This window comes from Psittacula echo (assembly GCF_963264785.1).
Source record: "Psittacula echo genome assembly, chromosome: 5".
NCBI lineage: Eukaryota > Metazoa > Chordata > Aves > Psittaciformes > Psittacidae > Psittacula > Psittacula echo.
This window is the reverse complement of record NC_137739.1, coordinates 66,902,046-66,916,608: the sequence shown is the minus strand read 5'-3', so window position 1 is coordinate 66,916,608 and position 14,563 is coordinate 66,902,046. Positions and strand designations below refer to the sequence as shown.

General features: G+C 37.8%; 1 protein-coding gene across 10 annotated transcripts in view; it reads left to right on the top strand.

The window, feature by feature from the left end:
• The window catches only part of CDC42BPB (CDC42 binding protein kinase beta), a 96,239-nt gene that overhangs the window by 62,859 nt on the left and 18,817 nt on the right, over window positions 1-14,563 (top strand). For 7 of the 10 annotated variants that reach the window (XR_013956978.1, XM_080619019.1, XM_080619015.1 and 4 more), the window contains 14 exons: window positions 54-296; window positions 1,368-1,478; window positions 1,944-2,188; window positions 2,365-2,470; window positions 3,057-3,181; window positions 3,970-4,075; window positions 5,865-6,013; window positions 6,686-6,780; window positions 6,868-6,947; window positions 9,532-9,621; window positions 10,044-10,133; window positions 10,536-10,641; window positions 12,999-13,135; window positions 13,716-13,855. Coding sequence is in view for 9 of the 10 variants with exons in the window: in XM_080619019.1 (XP_080475145.1) it covers window positions 54-296; window positions 1,368-1,478; window positions 1,944-2,188; window positions 2,365-2,470; window positions 3,057-3,181; window positions 3,970-4,075; window positions 5,865-6,013; window positions 6,686-6,780; window positions 6,868-6,947; window positions 9,532-9,621; window positions 10,044-10,133; window positions 10,536-10,641; window positions 12,999-13,135; window positions 13,716-13,855 (1,823 nt within the window). In the remaining variant the exon portion in view is untranslated. The remainder of the gene's footprint in view (window positions 1-53; window positions 297-1,367; window positions 1,479-1,943; window positions 2,189-2,364; window positions 2,471-3,056; window positions 3,182-3,969; window positions 4,076-5,864; window positions 6,014-6,685; window positions 6,781-6,867; window positions 6,948-9,531; window positions 9,622-10,043; window positions 10,134-10,535; window positions 10,642-12,998; window positions 13,136-13,715; window positions 13,856-14,563) is intronic. The other 3 variants (XM_080619018.1, XM_080619017.1, XM_080619016.1) reach the window with 2 other exon arrangements.

The window sequence follows — 14,563 nt, the reverse complement described above, 5'->3', positions numbered from 1 at the left end:
CGAGGGGATCTGGTTTGTGACTCTATATTATATTTTTTTTTTATTTAAACCAGCAACTTGTAGAAGCCTCAGAGAGATTAAAGACACAATCCAAAGAACTAAGGGATGCCCATCAGCAAAGAAAGCTAGCTGTGCAAGAGTTCTCTGAGCTCAGTGAGAGGATGGGAGACCTGCGATCTCAAAAGCAGAAGCTGTCCCGGCAACTTCGCGACAAAGAAGAAGAGGTGGAAATGAGCATGCAGAAAATTGATGCTATGAGACAGGACATCCGTAAATCAGAGAAGATCAGAAAAGAGGTAGCTTGATAAAATAGCTAACAATAGCATGTTTCAGCTGCTGCTTATCCAGTATCTCTTATGTGATTGTACTGAAAAATTGGGACTGTTAACAATAATTTACTTTGTCCATCTGTAAGAAATTGCTCCAATTCCTCTTCCATTTAACTTTGCTACATTTCATAAAGGAGATCTTGACTTTTTTTCTTAATGTTTTACTGATGTATTGGGAAATGAACCAAGGCTGATTTTTATTCTGGAGAAAACTATTCTTGCTATATGCTCAAGCTTCTTAGTTCCTTGTGTTTTGATTCTTGCAGACTCATAGTCAGCTTGTAATTGTCTTCATGTGCTTTAACATTGGAGTATGTTAACTTTTTTTTAACTGAATTTTTCTGTTCAGCCTAATGACTGTATCAATCTTCTATTCAGAACATAGTCTGTAAGTTCATTATTTTGGCCCACAATTCTAAATACAAACCTTTTGAAAACAACTTTGCTAGTTGATTTTGAATGCAGAAAAACAAATCTTGCTCCTCCTGTCAGGTTTTAAAACTGTGCCACTATTACTTGAATTGCAGCAGTTGCCTTAGTTGCCACTAAATCTAAATTGTCTTTCTGATAAGCTTCCTGAAGTTGATAAATGGATGATCAGGTTTATTTTATTCCTTAATTGCAAGGTAGAAGTGTTTAGTGTTCGTGTTTGAAGTATTTTGCAGTCATTTGGCTCAAAGGTTGACTTAGTAGATAGTGAGGCATGGAGCTTACCTGTAAATGTGGGAGACTTACTTCTTTCACAACTGCAATGACTTCCTAGTGCCATTTCCTTCTTTTAGCATTAATAGAAGCCATGCAGTTATCCCTGCACATATTGTACAAATAGTCATATAGTAATAGCTCTACTGCATGAGACAGATGGATGCCTGGATAACTGAAGGGAAAACAATTATGACATTCTGAGATTATTGTTATAGTGGTGTAACATAAAATAGAAATAAGAAAAACTTGCTGCTCTTCCATATGGAGGAAGGGAAATGAATGACACAGATACCACTATCTTGTACTGAAATGACTTAAAATTACTCATTACAGCTGGAAGCCCAACTTGAAGAAGTGGTAGCAGAAGCATCAAAAGAACGCAAGCTTCGTGAACACAGTGAGGTCTTCTCCAAACAACTGGAAAATGAACTGGAAGCACTAAAGGTTCATGGTTTTTGACAAATGTTTACTCATGGCATAAAGAGCTGCAATAGCTTTGCTTACTCAACTGTTGATATCTGTGGGAGACTTAAAAACTGCAGCATTACTAGAAACCTGACCTAATAAATCCTGTTAGGATTTATTTTCTTTTCTTGATTGAAAGACTCAAATATCTCATTGTACATTAGCATATTGAAAATGTCCAGTTTATTTAGATTCTAAGCAGATATTAAACCAATGTAGTCCAAATCTATTATCTCTGCAACCCTTCTGAACCCCTTATTAGGGTCATGGAAGCAGGACCAGTCACTTAGGGGCTTAATGCTTGGATACAGCCACTTTTTAAATTAATCGGTGCCCAAATAAGAATTTTCCCAAGTGCCACCAATTGGACAGTTCTAATTTTAAATAATATTCCCAAAATATAGAGCTTATAATCTCTTCCTGATGATTTATCATCTTCTGCAGCTGAAGCAGGGAGGCCGGGCAGCAGGTGCCACACTAGAGCATCAGCAGGAGCTTTCCAAAATTAAGTCTGAGCTGGAAAAGAAAATCTTATTTTATGAAGAGGAGTTGGTCCGACGAGAAGCATCACATGTCTTGGAAGTTAAAAATGTGAAAAAGGAAGTACACGACTCAGAGAGCCATCAGCTTGCACTGCAGAAAGAGATCATGATATTAAAGGATAAATTAGAGAAAACAAAGCGAGAGAGGTAAGCTTTTGAGTATGTTTCATTCATTATGGATTTATTTTTTTGTGTATTGCACTGCATAGATATCTCTGTGGGCTGGTATTTCACCTTAGCTCTGTTTATTCCTGTTTGAAAATCCCAGTCTACAGGGTCAGCAGTGTTACAGTATAAGTGTTTCTATTTCTTGTTCTTCTTAGGCACAGTGAAATGGAGGAAGCAGTAGGAACAATGAAAGACAAGTATGAGCGTGAAAGATCTATGCTCTTGGAAGATAACAAAAAGCTAACAACAGAAAATGAGAGGGTAATTATTTTAAGAAATATTTTTAAGCAAAATATAATTCTTAACTTTCTCACTTTCTGATGTTGAAGTAATCTGCTCATTGATCAGAACAGGATCTGTGAATGTTCGGGCAGTATCTGAATGAAACAAGTTGGTTTTTGCCATATAAGTGTCAGAGATCTAGCTAAATAGTAACTTTAGCATCTCAGTGCTGCTCTTTCTGAGATTGATTTCCACAGCTCAGAGGGCATCACCTTCTGATTTCTTCATGAAGGCAGCACGGAGAGCAAAGCATTTACAAAAGACTGCCTGCCTTCCTGATGGCTTACATTTAACCTAATTCTTCTCCATGACCGCTACACTTGCTTTTTCTTTTCCTTTGTTTTGTGTGAACTGGCAATATTTTCTTCTGTGCTAAGGAGCTAGTCTCCATTTCCACAGAAAAAGAACCCCTTCCAGCTCTTTGGTCTGTGTGGTCTGTGTTAGAACTTCCGGATAGCCCAGGATGGTCTCATTTGGTCAGATTCTATAGGTGTGTAGACATACGCATGTGTAGAAAGTCTGAAACTGATATAAGTCACAAAGTGAAATTATTTTTTTATTTCAGCTCTGCTCCTTTGTGGACAAATTAACAGCACAGAATAGGCAGCTGGAAGATGAGCTCCAAGACCTAGCAGCAAAGAAGGAGTCTGTTGCTCACTGGGAAGCTCAGATTGCAGAGATTATTCAATGGTATGTGCTGTTCAGAGATCAGATGGCCTATCTCTGAAATATTGATTGGCTTTGTTTTTTTTTTTAATGTATAGGTAGGCCCTTTCTCTGTGTGTGGGACCAACAAAAGCACAGTACTTTTGAGTGTTGATTAACAGTTTCTCTTCTGCTTTCTAGTCTAGTATTGCTGAGTAGTAATGCATATGAAATTGTCAGATGCTACTAAGAACACAGGAGAGGGTTTCGGAGTCAACTTGCTTTGTCTCTAATATGTTCATTAAATCACCCACATTGGAATATTTTGATAAACTCAGGTAGATGATTATGATTTAAAAGGTCCATATTAACATATAGAATATCACTAGCTGCACTAGGCAAGCACTTGCACTTCATTTACAGGTCAGTTCTTCCCTCTGTTGTTTGCTGTTTTAGCAAGCTGTGTGCAAGTATTTTCAGCATGTAAAAACAAGAAGGACTTGAAAGTAGCCTTTATAAAAATTGAACAAGCAATATGCGGATCATGTTCTAAACAATAACAGTGAATCTTCACAGAACTCTTGCTGATGGTGGAAGGCAAACTTCAGTTTCCCTAGCAACTGCCACAATCAGGAGAATCAGATAAAAGAAAAATCTGAAGCAGACAATTTAAGATATATTCAGCTTCTCGTTGCTGGGAGAGTTTTGTCTGCTCAGTCCATTTCTGTTAATGTCCCTAAATCCAGTGCAGACACTGATTATTTCATGCTGCAGTATTTGGTGCTATGAGCCATGAAACTTCTAAGTAACAGTTGTTTGCAATTGTACAACAGGGTAAGTGATGAGAAGGATGCTCGTGGCTATCTCCAAGCATTGGCTTCCAAGATGACAGAAGAATTAGAATCATTGAGAAGTTCCAGTCTGGGGTCACGAACACTGGTAAGAAAACAGCAAGCATTCAGGCTGTCCTGGGGGCATCTAAGAAGCTGTATTTTTACTTTCAGCTATCTGTTCATAATCAGAATTATTTTATAATAAATCCTCTGCTCAGCTTTCTGGCTTTTGCCTATTGCTTATGAAATCCAACTAGGTAATCTGATCAGAATTTGATAATTAGAGGTTGAGGGTGTCCCATCCCTGGCAGTGTTCAAGGCCGGGTTGGATGGGGCTTTGAGCAGCCCGCTCTAGTTGGAAGGTGACCCTGCCTGTGGCAGTAGGGTTGGAACTAGATTATCTTTAAGGTCTATTCTAACCCTAACTGTTCTGTGATGGTTCTGTGAATTACAGGATGAGGTGTTTCATACTAATATCTGCCATCACAAACTGCGTTAAACAGCACAGACAGGAGAAGAAGCAATAACTTAAACCATTAAAGAGGAATACAGGAACGTATGGAAGATGCAAGTGAATAATGTTAATTGCACTGTGAGATAACAAAGTTTTTCTTTTGTGAACATGTATTAGCTGGCAGATATTGTTACAAACTTGTGACACACTGAGAACATGTAGCTTTATTTTCATGCGGAACAGTGAGACCTTATGCCATAACTTTGCCACGCAGTAGTAACATGAATTCCCAACAAAATCTGCAAAATAGAAGAGCTCTCACAAAAGAGTATGGTTTCAAAGACAAAACCGCTGTTTTGCCATGGTAGGTACAAAATGTCCTGCATAAGGAAAGGAGAGCCATTTGCAGCTAGGCATGGAAGTTCATGTCCCTAGCAATGCCAGTCAGCACAGTCTGCTGCGCAAAAAGTCCATTTGTTGCTGGTTTGTAGAAATAAAAAGTTACTCACCCCTTCCAAACCTATAAATAGGAGAGAATAACAAAAAGTTATGACTTCCTATGAGCTAACATTTGCCTACCTCATCAAGAGACTATTATAATATTGAGAAGTTTAATAGGAAAAAAGATCGGATCAAATGCAGTTGTCATTTTCTTCTTAGCTACTGCCAGAAAAAAACAATATACACTGATTAATAACACTGTTCTTTATATTACAGCTGGTATTGTAACTTCAGCAGAACCTGATCTAAGACAATTATTTCTCAACATAAAAAATGCCTCTCCTTTTCATGACTGTTATCTGCAAGTTCATGTGTGGCTAGAGAGGCAATATAGAAAATGTAGTCTACACTGCAAAAATGCCTGGTAAAGCTCAGAACATTAGCTTTTGGGGCAGGAGGGCAGAATTGTCTGTTGTATACAGAAGTATAGCATACACTACTTAGCAAGCCTAAGAATTGTTTAAATGAATGTTCTATATGTCTTGGGTATCTCAAGACCTGGATAATTTCATATTTTTCATGGTTTTGCCATTTCTAGTATGTTTTAGATTGGTGTGTTTTACATTAAATATTGACATTGATCTCCTGTTTGAAAGCCTGGTATGTCACTGTGCAATTTTTATACTCTTTTCAAGACTGGACAATGAAAACTAAGTATTTTCAATGGGTTCTCTCAGTTTGACTTCCATGCTTGGTGATCCAGCATTCTGGTTTCAAGCATATTGTGTTAGTGGTTTAACCAATAAAAAAATTGCCCTTTACTTCATTTTTGTGTAACAAAGTCTTGTCTGTTGACCAGTTTCCATGCAGCAGGTATACTGTCCATAACTAACTTAAAGGGCATTCTTTGAAGCAGCGTAAAAACTAATTTATGTCTTCGAATAAGAACAGAAATATCTTTAGACAGTTGACATTAATGGTCACTAACTTACTGCAACAGGATCCGCTTTGGAAAGTGCGACGCAGTCAGAAGTTGGATATGTCAGCCAGGCTGGAATTACAGTCAGCCCTTGATGCAGAAATTCGTGCCAAACAACTAGTTCAGGAAGAGCTACGAAAAGTTAAAGATGCAAATATGTCTTTTGAAAGGTAATAAGGTCTTTGGTTCTCTTTGGGTTTTAAAAACAGTTCGTTTTTCTGGTTGGTTTAGAACTATTTTTTTCAACCAGTTCTAAACTGCTGATTAGAACAGTAACAACTTTCTTAGAATGGCCCATTGTGCTTGAGATATTGGACTTTGCCAAAAAGATCCAATTCTAGAAACATGTTTCTTACATAGTCAAATGAGAATTCTCAAGATTTCTTCAAGTAAACGTTTCACTGCTGTGAATAGCTTGGTAATGAGATACAGATCTCATTCTCCCTCTGGCACCTGAGGGGGAAAAGCGTAAAAGCAAATTCAGTACCTTTTCTTAGACTAAGCTGAGAATAGACATTCTTGGGAATTAAAAGCCAAACTACTCTTAGAATAATTTTGTTTGGCGGGTATCTGCAATGATAGCAGGAGTCTGAAGTGCAGTTTTCATTCTCTAGTAGAGTAGTGAGGTGCCTGTTCAGGGGGAAAACAAAATTTATCAGCCTTAAAAATGGGAATATTAAAAAAAAAAAAATCACCACTCTTCATTTTCCAAAATGGGATGTAGGACCAAGAATTAAAGGAAACCTCTGAGATGTAGGGCCAGAAATTATCAACTCTGTGCACTGCTATTTCTGCCTTTGAGATATTTCACATTGAGTTTTGATCATATTATGTTGCTTTAGTAAATTAAAGGAATCAGAAGCAAAAAATAGGGAACTGTTGGAAGAAATGGAAGGTTTGAAGAAAAAACTGGAAGAAAAATACAGAACAGATTCAGGTAATTAAAGCTACTGTTATTTAACACAGTTCCAACACCACCTGTGATTTTGCCTTTTAGCTAAGCCTGTTCTGCTTTGGGTTTCAGGTCTCAAACTTCCAGACTTTCAAGATTCCATTTTTGAATATTTCAACACTTCTCCTCTTGCACGTGATCTAACGTTCAGAGTGAGTTATTACATTAAATATCTATAAAAATATGATAGCTGAATTATATTTTCATTATGTAAAATAACACTTGGGCACTATATGGCATGTTTGGATCTGGCATATCAGCTAAATTAGTGTGATGCAGAATTGAATGCCCAGCAGACGTCAGATAGCTTGGCATTTTGTAGAGAAGCTGGTTTCTTTGGGAAATATTCCCAGAAGTTCACATTCATTATTTCTCATTCTAGCTCTTTTGTTAGGTTAATCTCAAATGTTTGGCTAAATAGTTTATATTCAGGGTTTTTTTTGGAAAGGCTGGCACACCCTGTTACAAATAAGGGATTAAACGCTTTGCAGTTGGAAAATGCCAGCTAATACAAAGAAAAGTATTCATACAGTTCAAAGAGTGTTTAAACAGATATGTAAAATTGTTGGCTCCAGATCTTAATGCAGTGGTTAGAGTAGAAGGAACAGGGAAGAGAATCAGAGCACCCACAGATGTTGGTATAAGTTTATCATGACACACCCTCTGATCCTAAGAAAACTAATAATACGAATCACAAGTCCAGATGGGCGTTTCACTTTGAAGGGTTTGTGCATTGCCTGAGGAAGCAGCTGTTAAATGCAACATTGAAATCACATTTCCTTACTTCATGAACTCTTGATCCCTGAAGATTTTCCAGGAGGTTTTTTTTAATTCTTTTTTTTTTTTTTTTTCCCCTCCCCAAAATATATAGACAGCTTAGGATAAAACCAGGAGCTGTTATGTTTATGGATCTGAGTTAAAGGGACTCAGGTTAAAACCTCATTGGTCTGGTTAGATGTTATACCTGAAATGTGTACTTTTTTCATATTGTCACTGTTGCTGGAAAGAAAACTATGTCCATACTGTGGTATTTGCATACACTTCGTGTATGTGCGCTTTCTCAGTCACAAAATGTCCATGCTGGCTTTGTTGCTTAAGCAGGGAGGTGTGCTATATGGATGAGGTGGAGAGAAGAGAGAGAAACATGATATATGCTGATAAAAAGCATAAAAAAGTAGATAAAAAATATTTTTTTATCTACTGCCCTTGTTACTTTAAAACATTACTTTAAAAATGACAGTTATACTTAAAACTGTGACATGTTGAATATCAAGCCCATAACTAATCAACAGTCCATTCTACAGATCCTGAAATAAATTATAGTTGCCATGGAAATGTAGGTGACATTTTCTGACAAATTACATTAAAACTGCTGATACTATACTTGATGACTTCTGTTAACAATATTTTTTCATATGTACTTGTAGTCAGTGTCATCTCCTCTGGGTTAATTTAGTTTGGATAAATATCATTTGGCCATACAAAACATTTTATTTAGCTAGCCTACTAATATCCTGTCTGAAGTTTTACTGTGGGTGATAAGTGATCATTTTTATCCCTCATATCCGTTACAACAAAGGATTCTGTTTCTTCTTCGTCTACATCTTCTCTGCTAGCCTTTTGGGAAGAAGTAAGTTTTTGCTAGTAGTTTTGTCTCCCTATCTTGTTGTGACCTGTCGTAGTAAAAACAGCCTTCTAAAACTAGATATTTTGCTTCCTTGACTTTTCTATAAGTTAATCCACTAAACCTCTTATAGGCTTACCTTTTTATATTTTTGCTATCTATATGGCTAAAGCTGAATCACACTTAGCATTTTCAAATAGCTCATATTACATAATGGTAGAATTTGATCTTAATTGGCCTAGCTCTACCAATCAATTCATAACTCAAAAAATAACAAATATCTGAACATATTTAGTGAGCTAACTGAACTTGAGCTGTCTTGTCTAAACTGGCTGGGAAGTGAGTGATTTATTACTTGTTGACTTTAGTGCTAATTACATCATTGATGTGATGTCTAATCAGATGTTTGTTAATCATGATTTTCATGATGTCCTTAGAGTACAGTAATACAGTGTCCTACTTCCACACCCAGCTGCTTTAGCTCTGGAATTGTAGCATACTTCCCCCTTGTGCTGGCAAATAGTAGTTGCTAATTTAAGTGTGAAATTAATAGAAGGCTTGTAATGGATGCTGTTCATCAATTTTAGTGAAATATAAGTCAATGTGATTAAGAAGATGTGATTATTTTTAATAACAGAGGCCAACCTTTTTTTAACAACTATTTAAAGGATGGTGTAGCACTACTTTAAGAATTTTTCTTGTGGCAGAATTACTGGCTGCTGTGTGCTATAAAAATCCTATTGTAGTAAGCTACCGTGAGAAATAAGCTATTCCATGGCTGATTGCCAAGCTTCTCAGACATCATTCCATACCTGCGTGTAAGAGATTAGACACAGCCTTGCTGGGAGAAGGTGGCTGTTGCAGCATTTATGCTGCCTACTATGAGGTTCTGCATTTCAGTACTTCCAGTTTTACAGCTTTTCCATCAGGTGGCAGGGTTCATTTTGAGGAAAGATTTTATTTGATTTTTTCCAGAGTGGAAAGTTGTTAGAGGTATGTGTGTGTACTGCACATAGAAATCAGTGTTGGTTTTTGTTTCCATCTTGTTGATGTGAGAACACTTCATCAGATCTGTGGTATCTAATCTAGCATGCTTGCTGTCACTTTTGCAGACCAGTTCTATTAGTGAGCAGGAAACCCAGGGTCCCAAGTCGGAAGTTTCACCAGCTACTTCAGTTGTAACTGCAGAGCAACAAGAAGAAGTAAGAGCGGTTTTTTTACCCTGAAGAGTAATTCACTAGAAAGTCTCTGGCTTGTTCATGATAAATACATGCTGCAGCATTCATTATGAAGAAGGATTGAATGTTACTTATTTACAATGTGTCAGTGTTAATTGCAACTGCTTTGAGGACATCTGCAAATGAAACCTTTTTGCTGGCTCTGTGTATGTTGGTGTAACTCATTTACGTATGTTTTCTGTATTGCTGCTTGTGTTTTTGTGTGCAGGCTTTCCTGTGAGTGCTTTAAAACGCAATCTGTTTCTCTTAAATCAGAATGGCAATGTTAATGATGATTAAATTGTTAATAATTTGGAAAAAAAAAAAAGAAAAAAATCAGAACACAATAAGCTTTGCCACCCCAATCTTGAAACAAATTCTTGAAGCCTCATTTTGCTCAATTACAGTTTTTTGTGATTCAGGAACCAATTCGGCTTCAGAGGATGCCTGCTGCTCCTTCCCCCACCATTCAGTCCATTTCTCTAGCTGTACCAAAGGTAGGGGGACTGTGCTAACCTTATTATAAAGAACAAAGGAAAAAATGCCATTTATAAATTAGCCCTCTGTGTTTGTTCTTGTCCTGTTTGGGTTTGTCATGTGTTTGTTTGTTAGGTCTGTGTTTTTAATCAAATGTTTCCACATGCAAGTTGGTGGGTTTTAATTTGTCAGAAGGGATGATAAGAAATGGTTGTAGGTTTGGGTTTAAGTGTCTTATGCAGTTGGAAATAAAATTGTTGTCTTGCAACATCTTTTACAAGCTGCACTTACTTAAAAGAAGCCCAGGTTTCATAACGTACACTCTGATACACTGGAGGGTGGTGAAGGGAGTTCCTTCTATTATGTAAGTACAGAAAGTGAAAATTTTATTGGTTTTTTTTTATCCTGAATGTATCTTTCAGCCTAAAGCTCACCAGCTCAATATCAAGTCATTCACAAGCCCCACTCAGTGTAGTCACTGCACTTCTCTTATGGTGGGATTAGTTCGACAAGGTTATGCCTGTGACGGTGAGTCAGTTAAACTTTTTATGTTTTCAGCAAGTCCCTGAAAAATTGTCCCAAAACTCGCAAGTATTTTAAGGCAATCATTTCCATGGAGAGGGAATGAGAGAGGTAGCTGCCGCTGAATAGTTCTCCTTTCTCCTATATCATCATCAGACTTCTAAAATCAAAGAATTAATATAAGCCCTCATGGTTCCCTTTCATATTGCTATTTAATTCTGCTACCATTAGTGTTGTTACATTGTGAGTTGGGGGTTGGAAGTGGGGAAACAGGACTGCTTTATGCTTCCATAGTGGAGAAGACTATGGCAATGCTCTGGTAGCAGAAATCTGAGTCTGTCTATTTTGTGCTATCCTGATCCTAAACCCCATATTTTGGGAGGACCATCTGCTGGGGCTTTTGACCTGTAGCCTGTCTCACTGTCCATTGGTTTTATTTACAATGCGTTCTGTGCTGCATGTGTCACTATTGAATTCCACGTTTGAGTATATGGAGGAATTTTATTTGAAAACACTTATCTGTATCTTGATTAGACACATGAACACACAAATCTATTGAAGACAGTACAGTATAAATAACCTTATGTATTTCTGTGCCCAGCTTAGTTCTTGCGAGTGAAACCCTCTCCACTGACACCTTCAGTATCATATTCAGATTGCTTCATCTGCCCTTCAGGGGTTTTTTCCTGGAAAATCTTCTGGTGTCACCTCTTCCCCAGGAGCACCTATGCTCTGCCAGCACTTGCCCTAGGGCTTCCTTTTGTCTCCTGTTGATGGCAGTTCTAAACTCTTGGTTTGCATCTCTTCCTGCAAGTATGAAATGGCATTTTTCCCTTAGTGTAGCTGTCAGCTTTGGGTTTGGTTTTTTTTCTTATATTTTGATGAAACTCTGCATGATTACTTTTCCAGTTTGCGTCTTCTACTCCACATAGTGATAGCTACAGGAAAAAAGAAACAAATCCACAATCATTTTGACCTAAGAACATAGATGACTCCGGTAGAACAAAATTTTGCAATGTTCCACTCCCAAACACTTGCTTTTCCCAAGTCCTCCTCTTTTTAATGCTGGAGACTGTGGTAAAATACAGCTGTACTTCCAGAGGCCTGTGGAACTGGCTATATCCTGTGGATTTTCCCTATTATGTAACCTGTGTGCTTTGATATTCACAGTCACAAATAATTATGATGCCTCCTGAAAGAGCTGAATTTATTATCTGGTCTTGGAAAGCTCATGCAGTACTTTCCATGCATGACTTTTTCAGCAGCCCACTGCTCAAAGAGCAAGCTGGGCAGGCTGCTCTGGGCTGCCCTCTCTCCTGGCTATTCCCTCAGGCATTATGAGGAGGAGGTTTGTAGGCCAGTTTGTGGCTCTAGCAGAAAAGCAGGCTGTTCCCAGGTTTACTAGAATCCTTTGACCCTTTGTAACTATGACACTGCATGTGGAAAATGCCCAATTCTGAGAATATGGCTAGGAGAAAGCAGAGAATAGAGCACAGTGCTGTGCCACTTGCACTGCCTTCCCAAGCCTACTGGTAGAAACAGGATAGCTGGGACAAACCAGCAAAGTCTCTGTGGAAAGATCTGGCCCATAAACTGTGGGTCAGATGCCCTGATATCACGTGTTAATTCATTCTGCAGTTCTTGTAGTCTGTCTCATGTGAAGTGGTGCATATACTGAGTTTTGCTGTGTAGTGCTTCTGTGTGAAGTGCTTTATAGACAGGAGACCTAGAAACCCCTGTCCCTTGCTGACGAAGTGCAGTGTGGTTCAAATTATAAGAAAGGATGCAACAACTAGTATAGTTAAACTCTATTTATGTCCCTTTCACCACACAGCATTTCAGTCTTTGTCCCCTGGTTTTTACTTTATTGCAATTTCAAGTCTATTGGCTATGTTTAATAGTTTAACTCTTTTTTTTTTTTTTTTCCTCAGTTTAGTTTTTCTTTGCATTATTCTTGCACACTTGGATCAAATTAAACAGCTACTGTGTTTATTTCATATCACTGCCCTGTGATTTTTATTCCTTCTTTAACACTTTTTCAATTCAGTGACTGGGTTAGTTGCTGCTTAACGCCAGTGAGGCTGACCAACTCCTTTTCCTTCTGGAAAATGCTTTCATAAGTTGCCTTGAAATCTGGATTCAGTTCCTGCCCTTTGTAGAAGTAATAGGCTTAAAAGAGACAATAAAAGCACTTTGGAGAGTCTCATACTAGGTGTGTTCAGTCATTTAGCATAGTGGGCTATTGCAATATTTGACTGCCAGTTTCAGTGTGATTGATTTGCTGAGCGTAAGGTTAACCTATGTTAATCTCCTGTTATGACTCATACACGCATTTCACTGTGCATTTTCTCTTTTGTACTTAGTGTGTTCATTTGCATGCCATGTTTCCTGCAAGGATAGTGCACCTCAGGTCTGCCCCATACCCCCTGAGCAAGCCAAAAGGCCTCTTGGAGTAGATGTGCAAAGAGGAATAGGAACCGCCTATAAAGGTTATGTAAAGGTAACAGTCTTTTGTTCTTGGACAAGAGAAGAATACTAAACTTCACTTAAGCTATGCAGCATGGAACCTCTACGTATGTTTAAACAGATCTCCTAAATTGTGCTAAAGCCTTAGGGCTTTGTGTGCTGTCTGTGTAACTTATTTAACCTTCGTTGCTTTAGATGTGGGAGAAATGGTTGGTTTTACTAGAAGAGCTAAAGGTTAGTTAGATTAGTAGCTACAATAATACTTCATAAGCCGGGGAGGGGGGTGGAAGCATGCTTTGAGGAAGAATTGCTGTCATCATTGATGTAAGCATAATACAAAAGGTAAACTGCCCTACCATTTTGGCATTTGTGGACTATACAAGCCCCATTGTTTGTCCTAGTGCTACCTAATATATTTATTAAACTGTAACAGGGAATGGTTGAACTTAAGGAAAAAGATTGTTTGATTACTTGACATTTTTAACTCTGTTTTGAAGGGCAAGTAGAAAGTCTTTCAATTCCATTGATCTAAGTATAAGCTTTTCTAAATGCCCTGCTTTCTGTGTCTACTACATGTGCTTACATTTAATAAGCAATCAGTTATTTATACGCAGGTCCCAAAGCCTACAGGAGTTAAGAAAGGGTGGCAAAGAGCTTATGCAGTTGTCTGTGACTGTAAGCTGTTCTTATATGATGTGCCTGAAGGAAAATCCACCCAGCCCGGAGTTGTTGCAAGTCAAGTCTTGGATCTCAGGTTTGTATTATTATGACAGAGTAGAAACTCTCTGTTGGTTTTTGTTTTGTTTTTTTTTTTTACTATCAGGAATATTTGTTTATAGTACATGAGAAACTTTTAAGATCATGAGAGCTCTGTCCAACAAGACTTGTGTGTTCTTTATATAGACTGCAGCTAATGTTAGGCTGAATTGGTTGTCTCAATAGCAAGTCACTGAAGTTTCTTTTATAGTCACTTATACTACAATCACTAATATTTACAATGTTAGCATGGTTCTTCCTAGAATTCCATATGCACACATAGAAAAAAAATAGACTTTATTAGATTGCTTTTCCCTGCCACACACTCTGACCTCAACCTCGAGTCGCAGATCATCCCATACCTAGTGATTTCAGGAACATTATTAAAACAGAAGTAGTCTTCAGAAAAGCACCAACTAATTGACAATACAAGTAGTTTTGACCCTACCTTCTGACAGGAATTACTTTTTCATGGTGAACCACTTGAACCACTGAGTACTGTCTGCAAAAAGATCTGAGACTTACATTGATCAGAGTAACCAATAAGTTCCTTTTTTTCCATTATGGAAATATCAATAAAGTGTAATACCTTTTAATGTTACAGCACCTTCTGTCTCTGTCAAATATAAAGTTTGCTTGCACAAGCACCTTGATCTGTATTTTTTCCAGGCAGTAGGACTGTGGGCTTGCACCAGTACTGCTGTTC